At 40.4% G+C, this 15,266-nt stretch overlaps 2 protein-coding genes across 2 annotated transcripts; both read left to right on the forward strand.

Moving 5' to 3' along the window:
* Window positions 1-5,339: 5,339 nt before the first annotated feature.
* LOC134644204 (lectin-like) lies at window positions 5,340-6,562 on the forward strand. The gene is made up of 3 exons (XM_063497001.1): window positions 5,340-5,454; window positions 5,637-5,751; window positions 6,260-6,562. The coding sequence occupies exons 1-3, from the start codon at window positions 5,392-5,394 to the stop codon at window positions 6,325-6,327; spliced, it is 246 nt and encodes an 81-aa protein (XP_063353071.1). The 5' UTR covers window positions 5,340-5,391; the 3' UTR covers window positions 6,328-6,562.
* Window positions 6,563-12,411: 5,849 nt separating this feature from the next.
* On the forward strand, window positions 12,412-15,179 carry mettl21cb (methyltransferase 21C, AARS1 lysine b). The gene is made up of 5 exons (XM_063499166.1): window positions 12,412-12,434; window positions 12,860-12,974; window positions 13,095-13,258; window positions 13,338-13,455; window positions 14,402-15,179. The coding sequence occupies exons 2-5, from the start codon at window positions 12,860-12,862 to the stop codon at window positions 14,797-14,799; spliced, it is 795 nt and encodes a 264-aa protein (XP_063355236.1). The 5' UTR covers window positions 12,412-12,434; the 3' UTR covers window positions 14,800-15,179.
* Window positions 15,180-15,266: the final 87 nt, after the last annotated feature.

Below are 15,266 nucleotides of genomic sequence, written 5' to 3' on the forward strand. Positions count from 1 at the left end.
GAGAGCAGAATTCATGGTTTCATCCTGAAGCAGCAAAGCAGCCCCAGACCATCAAAATACCACCATCTTTGACTGCTGGTATGATGTTCTTTTATGAAATTCTGTGTTAGTTTTACAGATGTAACGGGACTCAAACCTTCCTAAAAGTTTAATTTTGTCTCATCAGTCCACAGAATATTTTCCAAAAAGTCTTGGGGATCATCAAGAAGTTTTTTGGCAAACGTGAGACGAGCCTTTGTGGAGTTTTTCGCTCAGCAGTGGTTTTCTCCTTGGAAATCTCCCATGGATGACACAAGTGAGGCCTGCAGTTCTTTAGATGCTGTTCTGGGTTCTTTGTGGCCTCCTAGATGAGTTGTCAGTGCGCTCTTGGAGTAATTTTGGTAGGTTGGCCACTCCTTGGAAGGTTCAAAACTGTTCCAAGTTTTCTCCATTCATGAATAATGGCTCTCCCCGTGGTCCACTGGAGTCCCAAACCATGCAGCAACTCCAGAATTGCAGTTGTAGAGGTAACTGTACTGTAAAAGGCTCTGTTCATGAAAGGCCTTTATATAGTACAAATAAATGTATTTGATGCCTTTGTGTTTCTACTTATTTTAAGTATTTCTTGGGAACATGTAATCCTTTGCCTGAATATAAAGAATGGAAATCACAGAGGTTGGAGTTTTCCATATGTCTGCAGTGATGAGTCTAAGTCGGAGAGAAGTGGCAGCTGCTGCTGATCTACTGTGTCTCTGGCTATTAGGTTTCTCACCACCAGCACCCACACAACGGCACATTGTCACTCATTCTGGTTAATGTGCACACATGCTTACATTTGTGGCCATATGCACACACAAAGACACACACGGGGGACATACATCCAGACACGTGTGCGTAAGTACACACAAAGAGAAACAGTGAAACACTAACTCCCTAAATCTCAGCTGCAACACCTGTTCACAATCGACAGTCCCAGCTGCTCTGCTCGAAGCAGGACACACTGATGTCATGTAACACACACATAACACATGCATAACAGCACATCTCAGCAACCACTGCTCACTTTACACAAACATACAGAAACAAAGTCAGTCAGATAGTGAATCTCAGAGGACGGGTGACTTTCAAATGCACGGTGACCTTTGATAACAGCAAGCAGCAGCTGTCCACTTCACACTTTACTACAAAAAACCTGATTTGTTCTTTGTAAGAGCATAACCAAGAGATGCTTCAGGGAAACCTGATCCAGCTATAACTGTAAGTGTTATTAAAAAGCAAAGTTTTAAACATAATCTTAAAAGTAGAGTGGTTGCCTGTCTCCTGAACCCAAACTGGGAGCTGTCAACATTATCAGAGATCCCAGTTCTGTTTTGTTGATATGACTCAAACCAACAACCTTGAGCCACACTATGAGATCAGGACTGTCGCTGTGCTCACCCTTGCTCTCATCACAGAGTTTCTGAAATATTAAATAAAGGCAGTCATACAAAAAACAAAGAGAGACTGCAATAATCCCCATGGTGTTCAGCGTAAGAGTATCTAACATACTCTTAGAAAGCAGCAATCTACTGGCCGACGATCTCTTTCTTAATAAATCAAACAGCGACATTCAGCAACTTGTAAAACCTGAACATGTCACAGAGGATCAGGATTTGACCACAGTCCATGAAAATTGAGCGACACAGCTGCCATTTAATGTTTTGCTTTGGTTTGGTGGAAACTGAATGGAGTGAAAATCCAAGTGACAACAGGTGCACTGGAGAGGCAACAACACGACAACCCTTCCAAAAAAGGGAAAGTCTTTGAAGGTGTTGGCCACAGACTGGCTCTCTCCTTATCCCCCCCCCCCCCACCCCCACCCCCCCAATTCTGATTTTTCTCTACTTTTGCTTTCTGTTATTGTCTGTCACTGCTGGTAATATGAGACGGTCCCTGCAGCACATTTAGGATCCACAGATAGTGCAGCTCCTCCAGGACGTCACATCCATAGGTGCCTGACATGTTTCGGTTGGATAAACAGTAATTGCTTCCATTAAATCCATCAGAGATTTTCCTTCATTTGCATTTTTTTCTGACTGATTATTTAAAGAAAGCCTGTCACTGTAAGGGTGTGAGAACCTTTTCCTTAGATGTGCATTATGGGGTTCACTGCTTTTTGCTGTATTGTTGTATGCTTTAATGGTAGAAGTGCAGAGAATGAGAATGAGAAGCCTAAAAACATCAAAACAAGCTCTATATCTGATAAACACCTTTAGTTTTTACTGTGAAGGGATGAAGATATTATATTTGCATGTGAACTAGATGGAGAATATTTACATTTCGTTGCACTGAATATTGATTTTATTTGCTTTTACTGCAAATTAAAAGCACTGGTCCCAATTTTGTGGCATCCAAGAGAGAAAATGATAATAGTAATAATAAATTAATAATCAGTATCTGACTGTGTGGTAGATTATTGTGGAGACACATGACAATTATTTCTGTACAACGTTTTGATGTCATAGCTTGTAAGGTTATTTTGTTAGGTAAATACCAACATGCCTTACTAGGAAACTATATACTTTTATACTGTATTTCTTAAAGACAGTCTTCAGTTTTTACTACTCAGTTGTAAAAGGCTGATGAAGCACTGTCGTCACCCTGATGTGTGGGTGGGCATCATGGACGCCTACATTTGTAAATACGATAACTCCAGAAGGAAGTCATTTATTTTCAAAGTGATAACACTGGTTTAGCTACTAAAAATCTTGGAAGAGTTTGAAGCTCAGCGATGCTAAACTCAACGTCATGGTCAACGTTCTAGGATTTTCACATTTATACCATAGACGCGTTTACTCGGAGGCTTAGAGATAACACCGGCATCCGCCAATATTTCTTTATATCTGTTGTCAAGCACGCTTTTTGTTCTACTTCCGAAAACTATCAAAGTTCAACCAACAGATAAACAAGCAGTTTACGTTTTCAGTTTTTATTTGCTCACGTGTCAGGCATCGAAAACAAGCGCACGTGAAAACAGTGATTAGATTTCATGTCTCTTACTGACATCATTTATTACTCTGATCTGTTTGGAGGTCAGACCTCTGAATCAAGTCTGCGGCCCTGAACAACATGAACTTTATACTTCGCCAGAAGGAAACAAAGAAAAATAAACAGCACTTTAGACAAGATAAGGGAGGGGGACGACCCACCTTTATGATTTTATGGGAAATTTAAATGAAATGGGAGGGACTAACACTATTTATAAAGATTCAAAGTGCACAAGCCAACAGTTGAAACCCAGATGCTAAACATTAATGGTTAATCAGTCTACAGTTATAGAAACAGTTTTACAGATTCTAACATCTAGATGAAGATGAAGACACTGGCGCTGCTCTCACTGAGCCTTGCAGGTAAGAGGCTGCTCGAGGGTGACCGATTTGTGCTCTTTACAGTCTTTTTCTCCTAAATAGCTGAAATCAATTTAGATTTGAAGTCATTTGTAAGATGTAATCAATCAAATGAAAACATTTCATTCACTCATTATGAGCTGCTTTCTAGGTGTTATATTTATATAACAGCTAGTAATGATTATGTTGCTATTTTTAATGGGTTAGAACATTTATAACTTCACTTATATAGTGTTTCAAAACCAAAGCTGGGTTGAGGATTGTTAGCTATTGAACTGAACAGGCCTACCAGGCTCCCCCACAATTAGAAGGTAGATCACCAGCAAAAAAAGACACAGCATTTGTTATTAAAGTTTGATGTCTGTGTGATTTCTTCAGTAATTATTCAACTATTTTCTCTTTGCAGTGGCTCTGGCATTGCCAGCACTACCCCGTGGTGTGGAAAAAAGTCCAGTTTTAACTAAAGAAAACCAGCTCCCTCTGCTGGGAGACTCGATTCCACTGCAGGGTCATGTACAGGTGGAGAATCCCGCACCACAGGCCATACTACCCCCCAAAGAGCAGCAGGAAAAAGTGGTTGAAGAAGACCTGAAGCAGAATGTGGCAGAACTAGAGGTTAAAGTAAAGCCAGAGGAAGAGCAAGAGGTGAAAGCAGAGCCTGAGGCTGAGGCTGAGGTGGAGAAAGCAGGTGTAGTGGAACTAGAAGTTAAAGTGAAGCCAGAAGTTAAGGTGGAGGAAAAATCTGAAGCACAGCAAGAAGTTAAAGCAGAGGTTCCTGTGGAAGCTCAGGCTCAAATGGCTGGTGTGAATCCAGAAGGTGAGGGTGACCAAGAGCTCAAAGATGACCCCGAGTTCCAGGTGGAGTCAGAGGTAAAAGTGGAGCCAGATCAACTTCTAATGGAGCTAGAACCTGAGGAGAAGCACATGTTAGATGACAATTATCAGGAGCCTATGCAGCTTCAAGCTGACTCTGGTCTGGAAGAAGAAGAAGAAGAGTACGAAGAAAAGGTAGAAGAAGCAGAAGAAGAAAGTCACAATGACATGGTGGATGAGTTAGAGCCTCTAGATGATGACAACCTGTTTGAATCAGAACTGACAGAAGAAGAAAAGGCTGCAAATGCAGAATTTCAGAGTCAAGAGTTACTCATTGAACCTGAGCAAGAGGAGGAGGATGAGGAGGCGAAAAATGAAATGGTGGATGAACCAATCATGGAGTTAGAGCCTCTGGATGATAATAGCCCAGCTGAACCTTTGCCAGAAGAGGAGTTGTTCATGAGGAAGCGGGACTATGCTTTAGATCAAGAACCAGTGATGGAACTGGAGCCTGAGATGATGGAAGAGCCTTTTCAAAATCCTGGTATCTTGGAAGAAGGGCCAGCGCTGGACATAATGGAGCAGCCAGTGTCACTTATGGAAAACTATTTTCCAAATGAAGAAGCTAAGATGGCGGCGAGGTCTGAAGAACAGGAATCCCCACTCGCAGGGGAAGAAAAATCACTAGTGCAGCTCTATGGAGAGCCAGAAACAGAAGACCAGATTGAGCCTGATGATGGTGAGCCGACTGGTCTGGTGTCAGAAGAAGAAAATCAAGATTTGATGGAAGCCACAAAAGAAAATCATAGCAGATTCAAACGAGCCATGCAAGGTAAAACACCCACACTGAATATGCACAAAGAAAGTAATTAGAGTGACAGAAATGTAGTCATATGTGCATATTCTGAGGCCAGCTAAATTACTAAATGTTGTAATCTCGCATTTTCACCACAGGGCGGCGCTCTTGCCCTGGTGTAGTACTGGGAGAGAAGTGTTACCAGTTCTTTAAAGAGCCAAAGACGCCTGCAAACGCTGAGGTATTCATGCAACCTCTGTAATTCCATTTAAGCACCAATGACTCCATATACACTTAGAAAACTCTGACATTAATGTGGATCTTTCACTGTTTCCTTTTTAGCCTTTTTGCCAAACGTTCCCGGGTGGCCATCTGGCCTCCATCACAAGCAATCACAACCACGCTGAGCTGATAAAAATGATACTGAAGGAAAATGGAAAGTATACGCGCACATGGATTGGAGGGCTTCGATTTCTAGACGTATGTATTTTGAGCTGGGGATCTGTGGAGGTCTTGAACTTGTTGAGCGCACAAAATAATGATTTATCTTTGTACTAACTGCACCATGAGACCTTGTTCGTGTCCCTGATGTGTTGTATCTAGAGACTCATGTTAAACTACTGCTCATGATTAACTCTCATTAATCTCTTGTTACATGTCAGACTGGTCGCTTCATCTGGTTGGATGGGTCCAAATGGGACTACGCTGATTGGCTGTCAGGGGAGCCCAATAACACAGCAAATAAGGAGAACTGCCTGGAAGTTCTGCCTTATTACGGTATGACTCGGTTTACTCCAAGATGTTTATTTTAGTTCATCTTTCCTCCATTTGCATACATTCATTTTTGTTTTTAGCATCTTTTTAGCCTCAGTAACGCACAGATACCCAGTGTTACAAAGCTGAAAGAAGCCCAAAATACATAAATAGTGGTGGTGGTGCTTGTGAAAATTTATGGGGAATAATTCTGCAATCTAGGTGCAATTAAGCTCCTAAAACAGTGTTTATCTGATTATACTTACATGGACTTTCTTTCTTTCTTTCTTTAAAAAGATAATCTGTGTTGTTGCAAATTATGCAAAAATGTGCAGTTATGTTAGTTAAATCGAACTTTTCCCAAACTCATAAGATGGTTCTGAATTAATTATTCAACCTGAGTTCAGTCAGTAAGAAGTTATGTAACTGAATAAATATGATTAGTGTATTCAATAAAGCTGAACTGATCTCACATTAAATTATTAGACACACTTACTTTATTTCTTACCCCGTGTTTGTCCGTCTTTTTCAGGAAACGGGAAGTTTAACGACTTTACATGCTGGGAACCCCAGGCTTTCATCTGCTCCTATTACAATTAGTTAATGTACAGTGAGGTGTTTTTCTTATCCTTGTCAGATGTTGGGTGCTGAGTTTGAACTTTTTTCCCCTTTACTTGCAGTTTATCTTAAATTTGAAAGTAAATGATTAGAAACCATGAACTGTCAGCATCTGTTAGTCACGGGACTCTTCATTTACCTGCATTAACCTCAGTTAGGACGGCTCTGGTTATTTCACATTTGAAAGTAATTTTTTTGTAAATGAGTCCCATCCATCGTTTTGTTTAAATGCAATATTGCCTATTTGGTATTTAGAAATATAATAAATAAATAAATAAATAAATAAGTCACATTTAATAAAGTTAGACAAAATGTATGGACAATGTTGTTTTTGATAATAGGGCTTGTTGTGTAAATAAAGAAAATTTGATATTTTATTCTTGAGTTTTTCATTATTACCATCACACTTTAAGTATAGTTAAAGTATAGTGTTAAGGTATAGTCAGTGTGTTATTATTAAATGTGTTTAAGAGCTTCTTCTTTTTTTCTTGTTTCTTACTGTGCTTTGTCATTTGTATACATAATTGTATAAGCACTCACCTGCCAGTTTATTAGGTGCATCTGTTCAAATTTTTGTTAAATTAAAATATCACCCAGTCATGTGGGAGCAAGTAGACCGGGTCAAGACAGCCTGCTGCAGTTCACACCTAGCATCATAACGGGGAGGAGAGGTGATTTCAGCACCCGTCTCTAAGGTTTACAGAGAATGGTCCAAAGAAGATAAAATATCCATTGAGCTGCAGTTCTCTGATGTAAAATGCAGTGTTGATGCCTAAAGTGAGAGGAAAATGTCCAGACTGCTTTGAGCTGATAGGAAGCCCGTGTATGAACCAGTGTATGCAGAAGAGCATCTCTTAAAGCACAACAGATCGAACCTTGAAGTGGACGGGCTAAAGCAACAGACAGTCACACCTGTCAGCCAAGAACAGGAAATGAGGCTACAATTCATACAATGATGCCTGGTCTGATGAGTCTCGTTTTTTTGCTGCAACATTCAGATGTAAACGACATGAAAGCATAGATCCATCTGTCTTATATCAATGGTTCATGCTGCTGAGGGTGGTGTAAATGTGTGGGGGATATTTAAAGGCCACAGCTTATCTGTGGCTTTTAAACAATTGTTTCTGACCATGTCCACCCCTTTATGACCACAGGGTATACATCTTCGGATGGCTGATTCCAACAGGACAACACACCATGTCACGTGTAAAATAATTTCGGACTGGTTTCTTAAATATGAGAATGAGTTCACTTTACTCAAATGGCCTCAACAGTCACCACATCTCAATCCAACAGAGGAGTTTTCACATGCAGCGGAACGGGAGATTTACATCATGGATGTGCAGCTGACAAATCTGCAGCAACTGTGTGATGCTGTCATCTCAGTATGGACCAAAATCTTTCCATCACCATGCTGAATCCACAGTCAACTCTCTAAGACACATTTCACATACTTACATAAGAAGTTTACACAAAAAATGTAATAAAAAATACTCTGGACACTTTAATAAAATCCCTGAAAATGTGACTCGAGACAGCTGTGAGTTTATGTGGCAAATGAATTAATACTAATGCCACAGTCTTGCAATAAATCTCACAAAGGTTAAAGCTGTAAATGGGGCTTTTCTTCAGTACTCGAGTGCTCAAAGCACTTTATAGAATGTGAGTCATTCACCTATTGACACATATTCATACAAACACTCAAAGTAACATTCACACACACACAATGAATGCATCAGGAGCAACTGGGGTTTCAGTATCTTGCCCACGGATGCTTTGGCATGCAGATTGGAGCAGCGAGGGATCAAACCACCAACCTCCCAATTAGCAGAAGACCAACTGTAAGCCAAAGCCACTGCTTGCAATGTAGAGACATGCATAACCCTATCCAGAATCCAAAAACACATCTTTGATAATGACCATAAAACTGAATAAGAATTTTTCAACAAAGCTGAAGAATTCAGACCTTTCAAACACACGATTTAATGCAGGACTGTCACATAACATCAACTGTTACGAGATGCTCTGTTTGACTGCCGTCAGTCAAGGCAGCATCGCAAAGTGAGAATGAGGTTTAAATGAACCTCCAGCACATCCAAGGCCCCATATATGGCAACCTCAGCAACCCATGAAGACCCTAAGAGAGCGATTTGTTCTTGTGCCCAGAATCTTTCAGGGGGATAAAAGCTGTTCACATTCAGATTCCAAAAATCATGTTCAATGCCTCCATCACTTCTGTCTGCTTAAACGTTTGATTACGTTCTTCTGTCACAGAGGCATCCAGACACAGTGAGTGCCATTCTTAACTACACCCTTTAAAATAACAGGGAGCTTAGTGCCCATTAAGTGATGTATTCACACAATCACGCTGCACACGTGGCTACTGTAAGCCCGCTGCAGCTCACGTGTTGCTGTGTGTGATGGTGACTCATTTTCCGCTGGCCTACACAACTTTTTCCTGACCTTTAGACACGGAGGTGAGGATTACCAACCCTAAGGTGATGACTGGCAGCTCTTTATCCTTCTCTTATATTTGCTGACCGGTCCACCACCATACTCACACACTATTATCAATATTCAAAGAGATTCAGCTCAGCATTGCATGAGCTATCATTTGACAGGTGAGCCTTGGTAATTCTCTTTTGTTCCCCACCAGGAAAAATGGCTTTCCCTGGAATTAAGAGATCCCAGTTGAATGTGTATCTTCGATCTATTAATAGAGAGCTATCTCCTAAAGATTTGCCAAGCATTGTGTGGCTTCATAACAGACTGAGTACATTATCGGCTAAGGTTTATCATCATTAGGAGGCAGCTATACACACTGAATTTCATCAGTAGTGATTAATAAATTAAATCCAGTGGGTTGGGCGACATAATGCCACCCTGCTGTGATGGAAAGCTCCAAATACTTTGACTCATTACCTGTGTTGCTGTCTAGATGACAGTGACTCAGTGTTGGTTGTTACCGTCTGTCAGTTCAAGTCATTTTCTAACCTCATGCGGCACAACCAGCTGTTTCCTGGCCGCTCTGAGTGTACACTCATGCAAGGCTGTGAATCCTCCCACCTAAAGCTCTACAGCCCGGCTTACAGCTACTTGGTACAGTGAATACCCCTGTATCCATGGTCAGCCTGGACTCCACCGCTACGACAAAAACAGACTCTGAGCAGTGTTTACAGCACTCCCTTTTATAGAGATGATGCACACCAGCACTAATCTGTGTACTAAATTCATCGGTGTTCATCATGTCAGTTCCACATAAACAAATTACAGAATTAAGCATCCTGTTTGTTTTGCTCTGAATGACATTTCTAAACTGCCAGATAACATCACTAGATTTTAGCAAAAAATATATGAATATATATCCACAAAACTAAAGCAGTGTTTTACAACATATTGTCATTTTTGAAGGCTTTCAATTTTGAGTACCTTTTGTGAGTAAACCAGTGGTTTGATAAAGTTAATAAAGTGTATACCATTAGAATAAATGAAAGTAAGTCAGCATGTTACATTTTTTTTACTCAAATCTGATTTACCTCCTAATAGTAATGGACCTTGATGTAATGGATCCACTTTATATTTTTTATCAGAATTCCGTGATTTTAAAATGCTGAGAAAATGTAAAGGAGGTAGCACGGTGGCAACGTTGTTAGCACTGTTGTGCCCACTGGCTGTGGGCTTCTGCGTGGAGTTTGTATGTTTTCTCCGGGTACTCCGGCTTCCTCCCACAGTCCAAAGACATGCAGTTAGTAGGGTTAGGTTAAGTGATGAATCTAGATTGCCCATAGGTGTGAGTGTGAATGGCTGTCTGTCTCTCTGTGTTAGCCCTGCATCAGCTTGGTGACCTGTCCAAGGTGTGCCCTGCCTCTCGCCCTATAGTAGCTGGGAAAGGCATCCAAACAGGATGGATGGAGAAAACATACATAAAGTAAAAGGCCACTCAGAAAGCACAGCCCTCCATCGTTGCAGTTTTAAGCAAACAAATCGGAGCAGCACCAAAATGAATGGGTTCTTATTTGCTCCACCACTTAAATGAGTTTTTGTGAAATTTAACTTGTTCGTTTTTGGGGGGGGGTTACCTTTCACCTTGGCTTTGGTGCAGGAAGCAGTGGTTAATTGATCAATAGGCAAGTGGAAGACAAAAGACGATCAAACTTGTGAATATTTGAAATGAGAAATCATCCATACTTATATTGTATTCTTACTTTTTCTCAAGCAATGAATCTTGCAGCTTATTCTGCATATTATCATCAATGCATCAGGCTAGCTGTTTCTGTCTCCATTCTGTGAGTCTCTGCTCTGAACCACAGTGTAAAGGAGGCACTAAGTTCTTGAGCAAGTGATTAACTGTCTGTCATTTGTGTACAGAATCCATTTGAGTCCCGACTGTGCATTTACAAAACTTCACAGGTGTGTAGTAGGAACCAAAAGATGACTACTAAGTGTTTACACACTGATTGATTGATGGAGAAGCAACGGAAAGAAGAAACCGGGCTTCTCAACAACAAAGTTACTGTAAAAGAGAGCAAAATGATGCGATTGACAAAAACTTAATCTGCCAAATGGGAACCAACAAGCAGGCAGTAAGCAGTGAAGTGAATGACTAAAGGATAAAGAGAATTCATATTTAAAGTGAATGTAAGTAAATGAACCGGTCACATGCAAAAGCTACCTCCACATTATACCAACAGGAGCTTTTATGACATCCTACTCTAAATCCATAGCTATGAATATGCAGTTGGTTATTCCCCCCTTTGCAGCAGGTTTTCAGTCATCTAGATCATGGTGGTCTTAAGAGCTTGAAAACAGAAGGCAATCCATGAGAGGTGAAATGTCCTAAAGAAGTCCAGTTACCAGTGTTACCAGTGTTTCTGTGACAATTTTTGCCATTCATCCAGAAAAGTATTTGTGAGGTCAGATACCTGTGCTGGACGAGAGGACCTGGCTCTCTTTGTTCATCCCGAAAGTGTTTGATGGGACTGAGGTCAGAGCTCTGCGTGGGCCAGTCAAGTTCTTTCACACCAGGCTCCTCCAACCATGCCTTCAAGGACCTTGCTTTTTGAAGGGGCTTTTCCCAAACTAAGAATTGTCCGAAATGCTCTGATAAGCTAAAACATTAACGTCATCCCCCGCCACTGACAACCTTTGGTTCTTTCTTTTGCTATATACAGTATATATATTCTGGATGGTCCTGAAAGATTAGTGATTAATGGGTAAATGGTAATTACAAAACAATACTTCAGGAAGGATATCTTAGAAAAACAGCCCCATAGCCTTATCCCTCCGCCACAAAACCACAGTTTAGTTCATCTGGGATTCATTAAACCCTAGACTCATCCACTGAACTTCTAGACAGAGGATCTGACAGTCCACTGAGCATGTTTCCACTGCTCCAGAGTCCACAGGCTTTACATCGGTGGTGATTTAAGGCTTGAATGCACCTGAAGTTTCCAGCTCACCAAGTTTGTGGTGACGTTAATGCCAGAGGAGTGTTTGGAACTTGAAAGGAAGAAATTTCACAAACTGACATGTAGCGTTTGTCACTAAGTGCTTGACTATTTTGAGCTCACGTACTCACTCACTACTGCTACAATATAAGTAATGTTAAGACTGGACACTGAGACTGGATCTATACTTTGATCACATTAGAAATTAACCTAATCTTTGGACATGCCAGGTTGCACACACCCACTCTGCAAAGCCTCATAGAGTTTGGCTGAGAGCCCTGTCATGATTGATATGAATATGCAAATTGGGCTCACTGTGAAAACATTTTGTTTTCACATATTTACATGTCCCCGTAGCTTTACCTGTAACCTACCTAAAGACAGATGTGTGATGCATTAATGATGACAGGAGAGAATAAACAAGTAGCTCACTGCAGTAAATCTTAGTGCTGAAACAGGATAACAGGATGCAATTCTATAAAAGCGTATATAATAAAGTCTGCTGGGAGGGGGGAACTATGTTAGCAGACCCCAGCTTCACTCAGGGGTGTGTCACAGATGATACTCTGTGTATAAACTCTGAGCACACAGAGGCAACTGCAGACACACAACAAGAAAACACACGGGGCATACTTCCTACTGGTAGGTTTCACATCTTCTTGCAAACTATTTATATTTTATTAAGAATATATTTCATTTGAAAATTCTTAAAATGACGCTAATTATTTTATAAAATTGTATAAATGTAACTTTAGTCTTTGCACTGGAATTTATCTGAGTGTGCTTTTCATCTGAGGTAAACACCGTGTGCTCTGTATCCATGACTGTGGCTTGTTGACCTCAGGATTTAACCAGCTGTGTTTCTGGGCTCCAGTTCGAAGTCCAGTGGCAGCCAAAGAGACTAGCGAACTAAATCCAGTCCACTCTGAATCCACTCCAACTTTTACTAAGATTCAAATAAACAATCGTTACATAAAGTGGCCTTTTTTAAAAAAAAATATTAATTTTGTTTTGTTTGTTTTTTTCTTTTTCTTACCTTTGACCCATGATGGGAACTTTAATTTAAGATGCTTATGGAGAGATCATCTGCACTCAGCCAGCCAGTAAGACAGAAGCCTCCTGGAAAGAAAAGGGAAGAGGATGATAAGAAGGAGGTGGAGGAGGAGGGAACTGCAATTAAAGGTACATTCAAACTGTATCTCTTATGTACAAGTCTAGTTTTTGCATGTCAGGCAAGTATAATTCGGTTTTTTTTACTGAACTTTGCTAATTTGTTACTCTAACCTATATTTGCTCATGCAGCACTGACAGACCAGAGGGTGATGACAAAAGAGGCTCTGAGCAGGAGGAACCTCTGGGAGCCGAGTGTTTATTACGCTCGGGGAAACGAGTCTTTTCATTTTGCCGGTCATGACATCAGCATCCGAGAGTCCATGGATACGTACGGTGCTCTGATCTGGCCTGGGGTAAGGGGCTGCCATGGGCATGGCATTGGCTCATTTTGAAAATTTGTTGTAAATGTGACAAGACTTTTTATTTTTGTAGGCAATAGCTTTGTGCCAGTTCTTGGAGAACAACCAGCAACAAGTGAACCTGATGGACAAAGCAGTACTTGAGATTGGAGCTGGGACTGGCTTAGCTTCTATTGTAGCAAGTCTGCTTGGTAAGTGCATTTTGATAATGCAGTTGTGCATATGTGCTGCATGTATGAAACTTTACCTTCTTTTAGCTTTGATGTTGGTAAACACATTCATTTAAGAATAAATGACGCATCCTAATAAACTGGCAATACACTAGTTTATACTTGTTACTTATAACTTAGTTAAGTGGTGATATTCTTGGCTTTGAGACAAAGAAAAATCCATAAAGGGTTCATTCCCACTCGTGCATAATGTGTGCACTGAATATTTCATATTTCTGCTTTTATGCAAAAGTTACATTTCAGCTTGGTGATGGAACTCGAGGGAAAAGTCGTGACGCAACTAAAAACACTGGAATTCATTGTTAAAGCACAACGACCATCCACCCACATAGTTCTCCTGTACTGCATACAACAGAGGAGTTGTAGCTTAGATATATTATGGATACAGCGATTACTGGATTGATGCTGTTATCCATGAGCCCCTACATTAAGCCCAGAGTGGAAACAAAGGTTTCATTTATTCCCAATAAAATGAAATGATTTAATTTAAAGTAAAAAACTTTAAATAAATAAAACAAAAACTATGCAACTTCAGTTTGATCACCAAAATTCCTTACAGTTAGAGTAAATCATTTTGCTACTGGTTCAGCAGAAACTATAATTAGTGAGAAACTCAAAGCAGCCTGTAAGTTTATATTTAGTTTAGTTTAGTTTTTTGTTATCCACAAGTTAAAAATTGGTGCTTTTATCTAAAGAAATGTCAATATATTTACCCAAACTGAGAAAATAACTTGAAAACTTGACTCTGCCAGTTAGGAATAGTTTTCTTTTTTTAGTGGGGGAAACAAGCTTCCATAACAAAATGGACAACACCAGTTAAAATTTAAAATGTGTTACAAAAATTAAAAAAGAATCATTATCTTTTGATGTCTCTGTTGTTTTGGGTTTCAACCCACTTTTTTGCCAGGTGCTTGGGTGACGGCAACAGATCTGCCAGACATATTATCTAACCTGACCTTCAACTTGCTGCGAAACACCAGGGGCCGCTGCCGCTACACCCCTCAAGTGGCTGCCCTCTCCTGGGGTCAGAACCTGGATCGAGACTTCCCCTATGCATCATACCACTACGACTTCGTGCTCGCAGCTGATGTGGTCTATCACCACGACTGCCTTGAAGAACTGTTGAAAACTATGCGTCACTTTTGCCGACCAGGAAGTCAAACAACTCTGCTGTGGGCCAACAAGATCCGGTTCCAGTCAGACCTGATGTTCACAGAGTGCTTTAAGAGTCATTTTAACGCCACGTTGCTGACCGAGCTGCCGCAGCAGGAGATCAGGATTTATAAAGCCACAGCAAAGGAGTGACAAGGAGGCTTTAGGAGTGGGAGCTTCCAGTGATGTCAAAGGTTATGAAAGATATTCCACACCTGGTTCTGATCTGTGCTTACATTCCTGGACAGTGCTATAACCATCATTAAGCAGAAATGAAGTTCCTGACTCAAGTTTCAATAAGCTATTTTATTTGCCAGATTTGGGGTTTTTTGTCCCAAATATTTGATATTTCAACTTCAGTCCAACAGTTTTTGAAAATAAATCATTTTACCATAAACATTCATCCTATACTCATATTTGTCTCACACTATCTAGACTACATATAAACTTATCAAAGTGCCTCTGCACTGGAATAGTCATAAAACCATCGAAAGTCACCGAAACCCATGAAATAAACCCCTTAAGAAAAAGAGTTCCACAGGCACGAGACTTTGCATCTCTGATGTGTTAGCGTTTAGTATGTATTAAACACTAAGAAAAAAAAGACACCTTCTATTAAG

The sequence above is a fragment of the Pelmatolapia mariae genome, linkage group LG16_19 (assembly GCF_036321145.2).
Source record: "Pelmatolapia mariae isolate MD_Pm_ZW linkage group LG16_19, Pm_UMD_F_2, whole genome shotgun sequence".
In the NCBI taxonomy this organism is placed as follows: domain Eukaryota; kingdom Metazoa; phylum Chordata; class Actinopteri; order Cichliformes; family Cichlidae; genus Pelmatolapia; species Pelmatolapia mariae.

Coding starts and splice junctions, on each gene's coding strand:
- LOC134644204 (XM_063497001.1), top strand. CDS start 5,392: ATGATACTGAAGGAAAATGGAAAGTATACGCGCACATGGATTGGAGGG. Junction 5,455..5,636: donor GAGGGCTTCGATTTCTAGAC/GTATGTATTTTG, acceptor GTTACATGTCAG/ACTGGTCGCTTCATCTGGTT. Junction 5,752..6,259: donor GGAAGTTCTGCCTTATTACG/GTATGACTCGGT, acceptor CGTCTTTTTCAG/GAAACGGGAAGTTTAACGAC.
- mettl21cb (XM_063499166.1), top strand. CDS start 12,860: ATGCTTATGGAGAGATCATCTGCACTCAGCCAGCCAGTAAGACAGAAG. Junction 12,975..13,094: donor GGAGGGAACTGCAATTAAAG/GTACATTCAAAC, acceptor TTGCTCATGCAG/CACTGACAGACCAGAGGGTG. Junction 13,259..13,337: donor GTGCTCTGATCTGGCCTGGG/GTAAGGGGCTGC, acceptor TTATTTTTGTAG/GCAATAGCTTTGTGCCAGTT.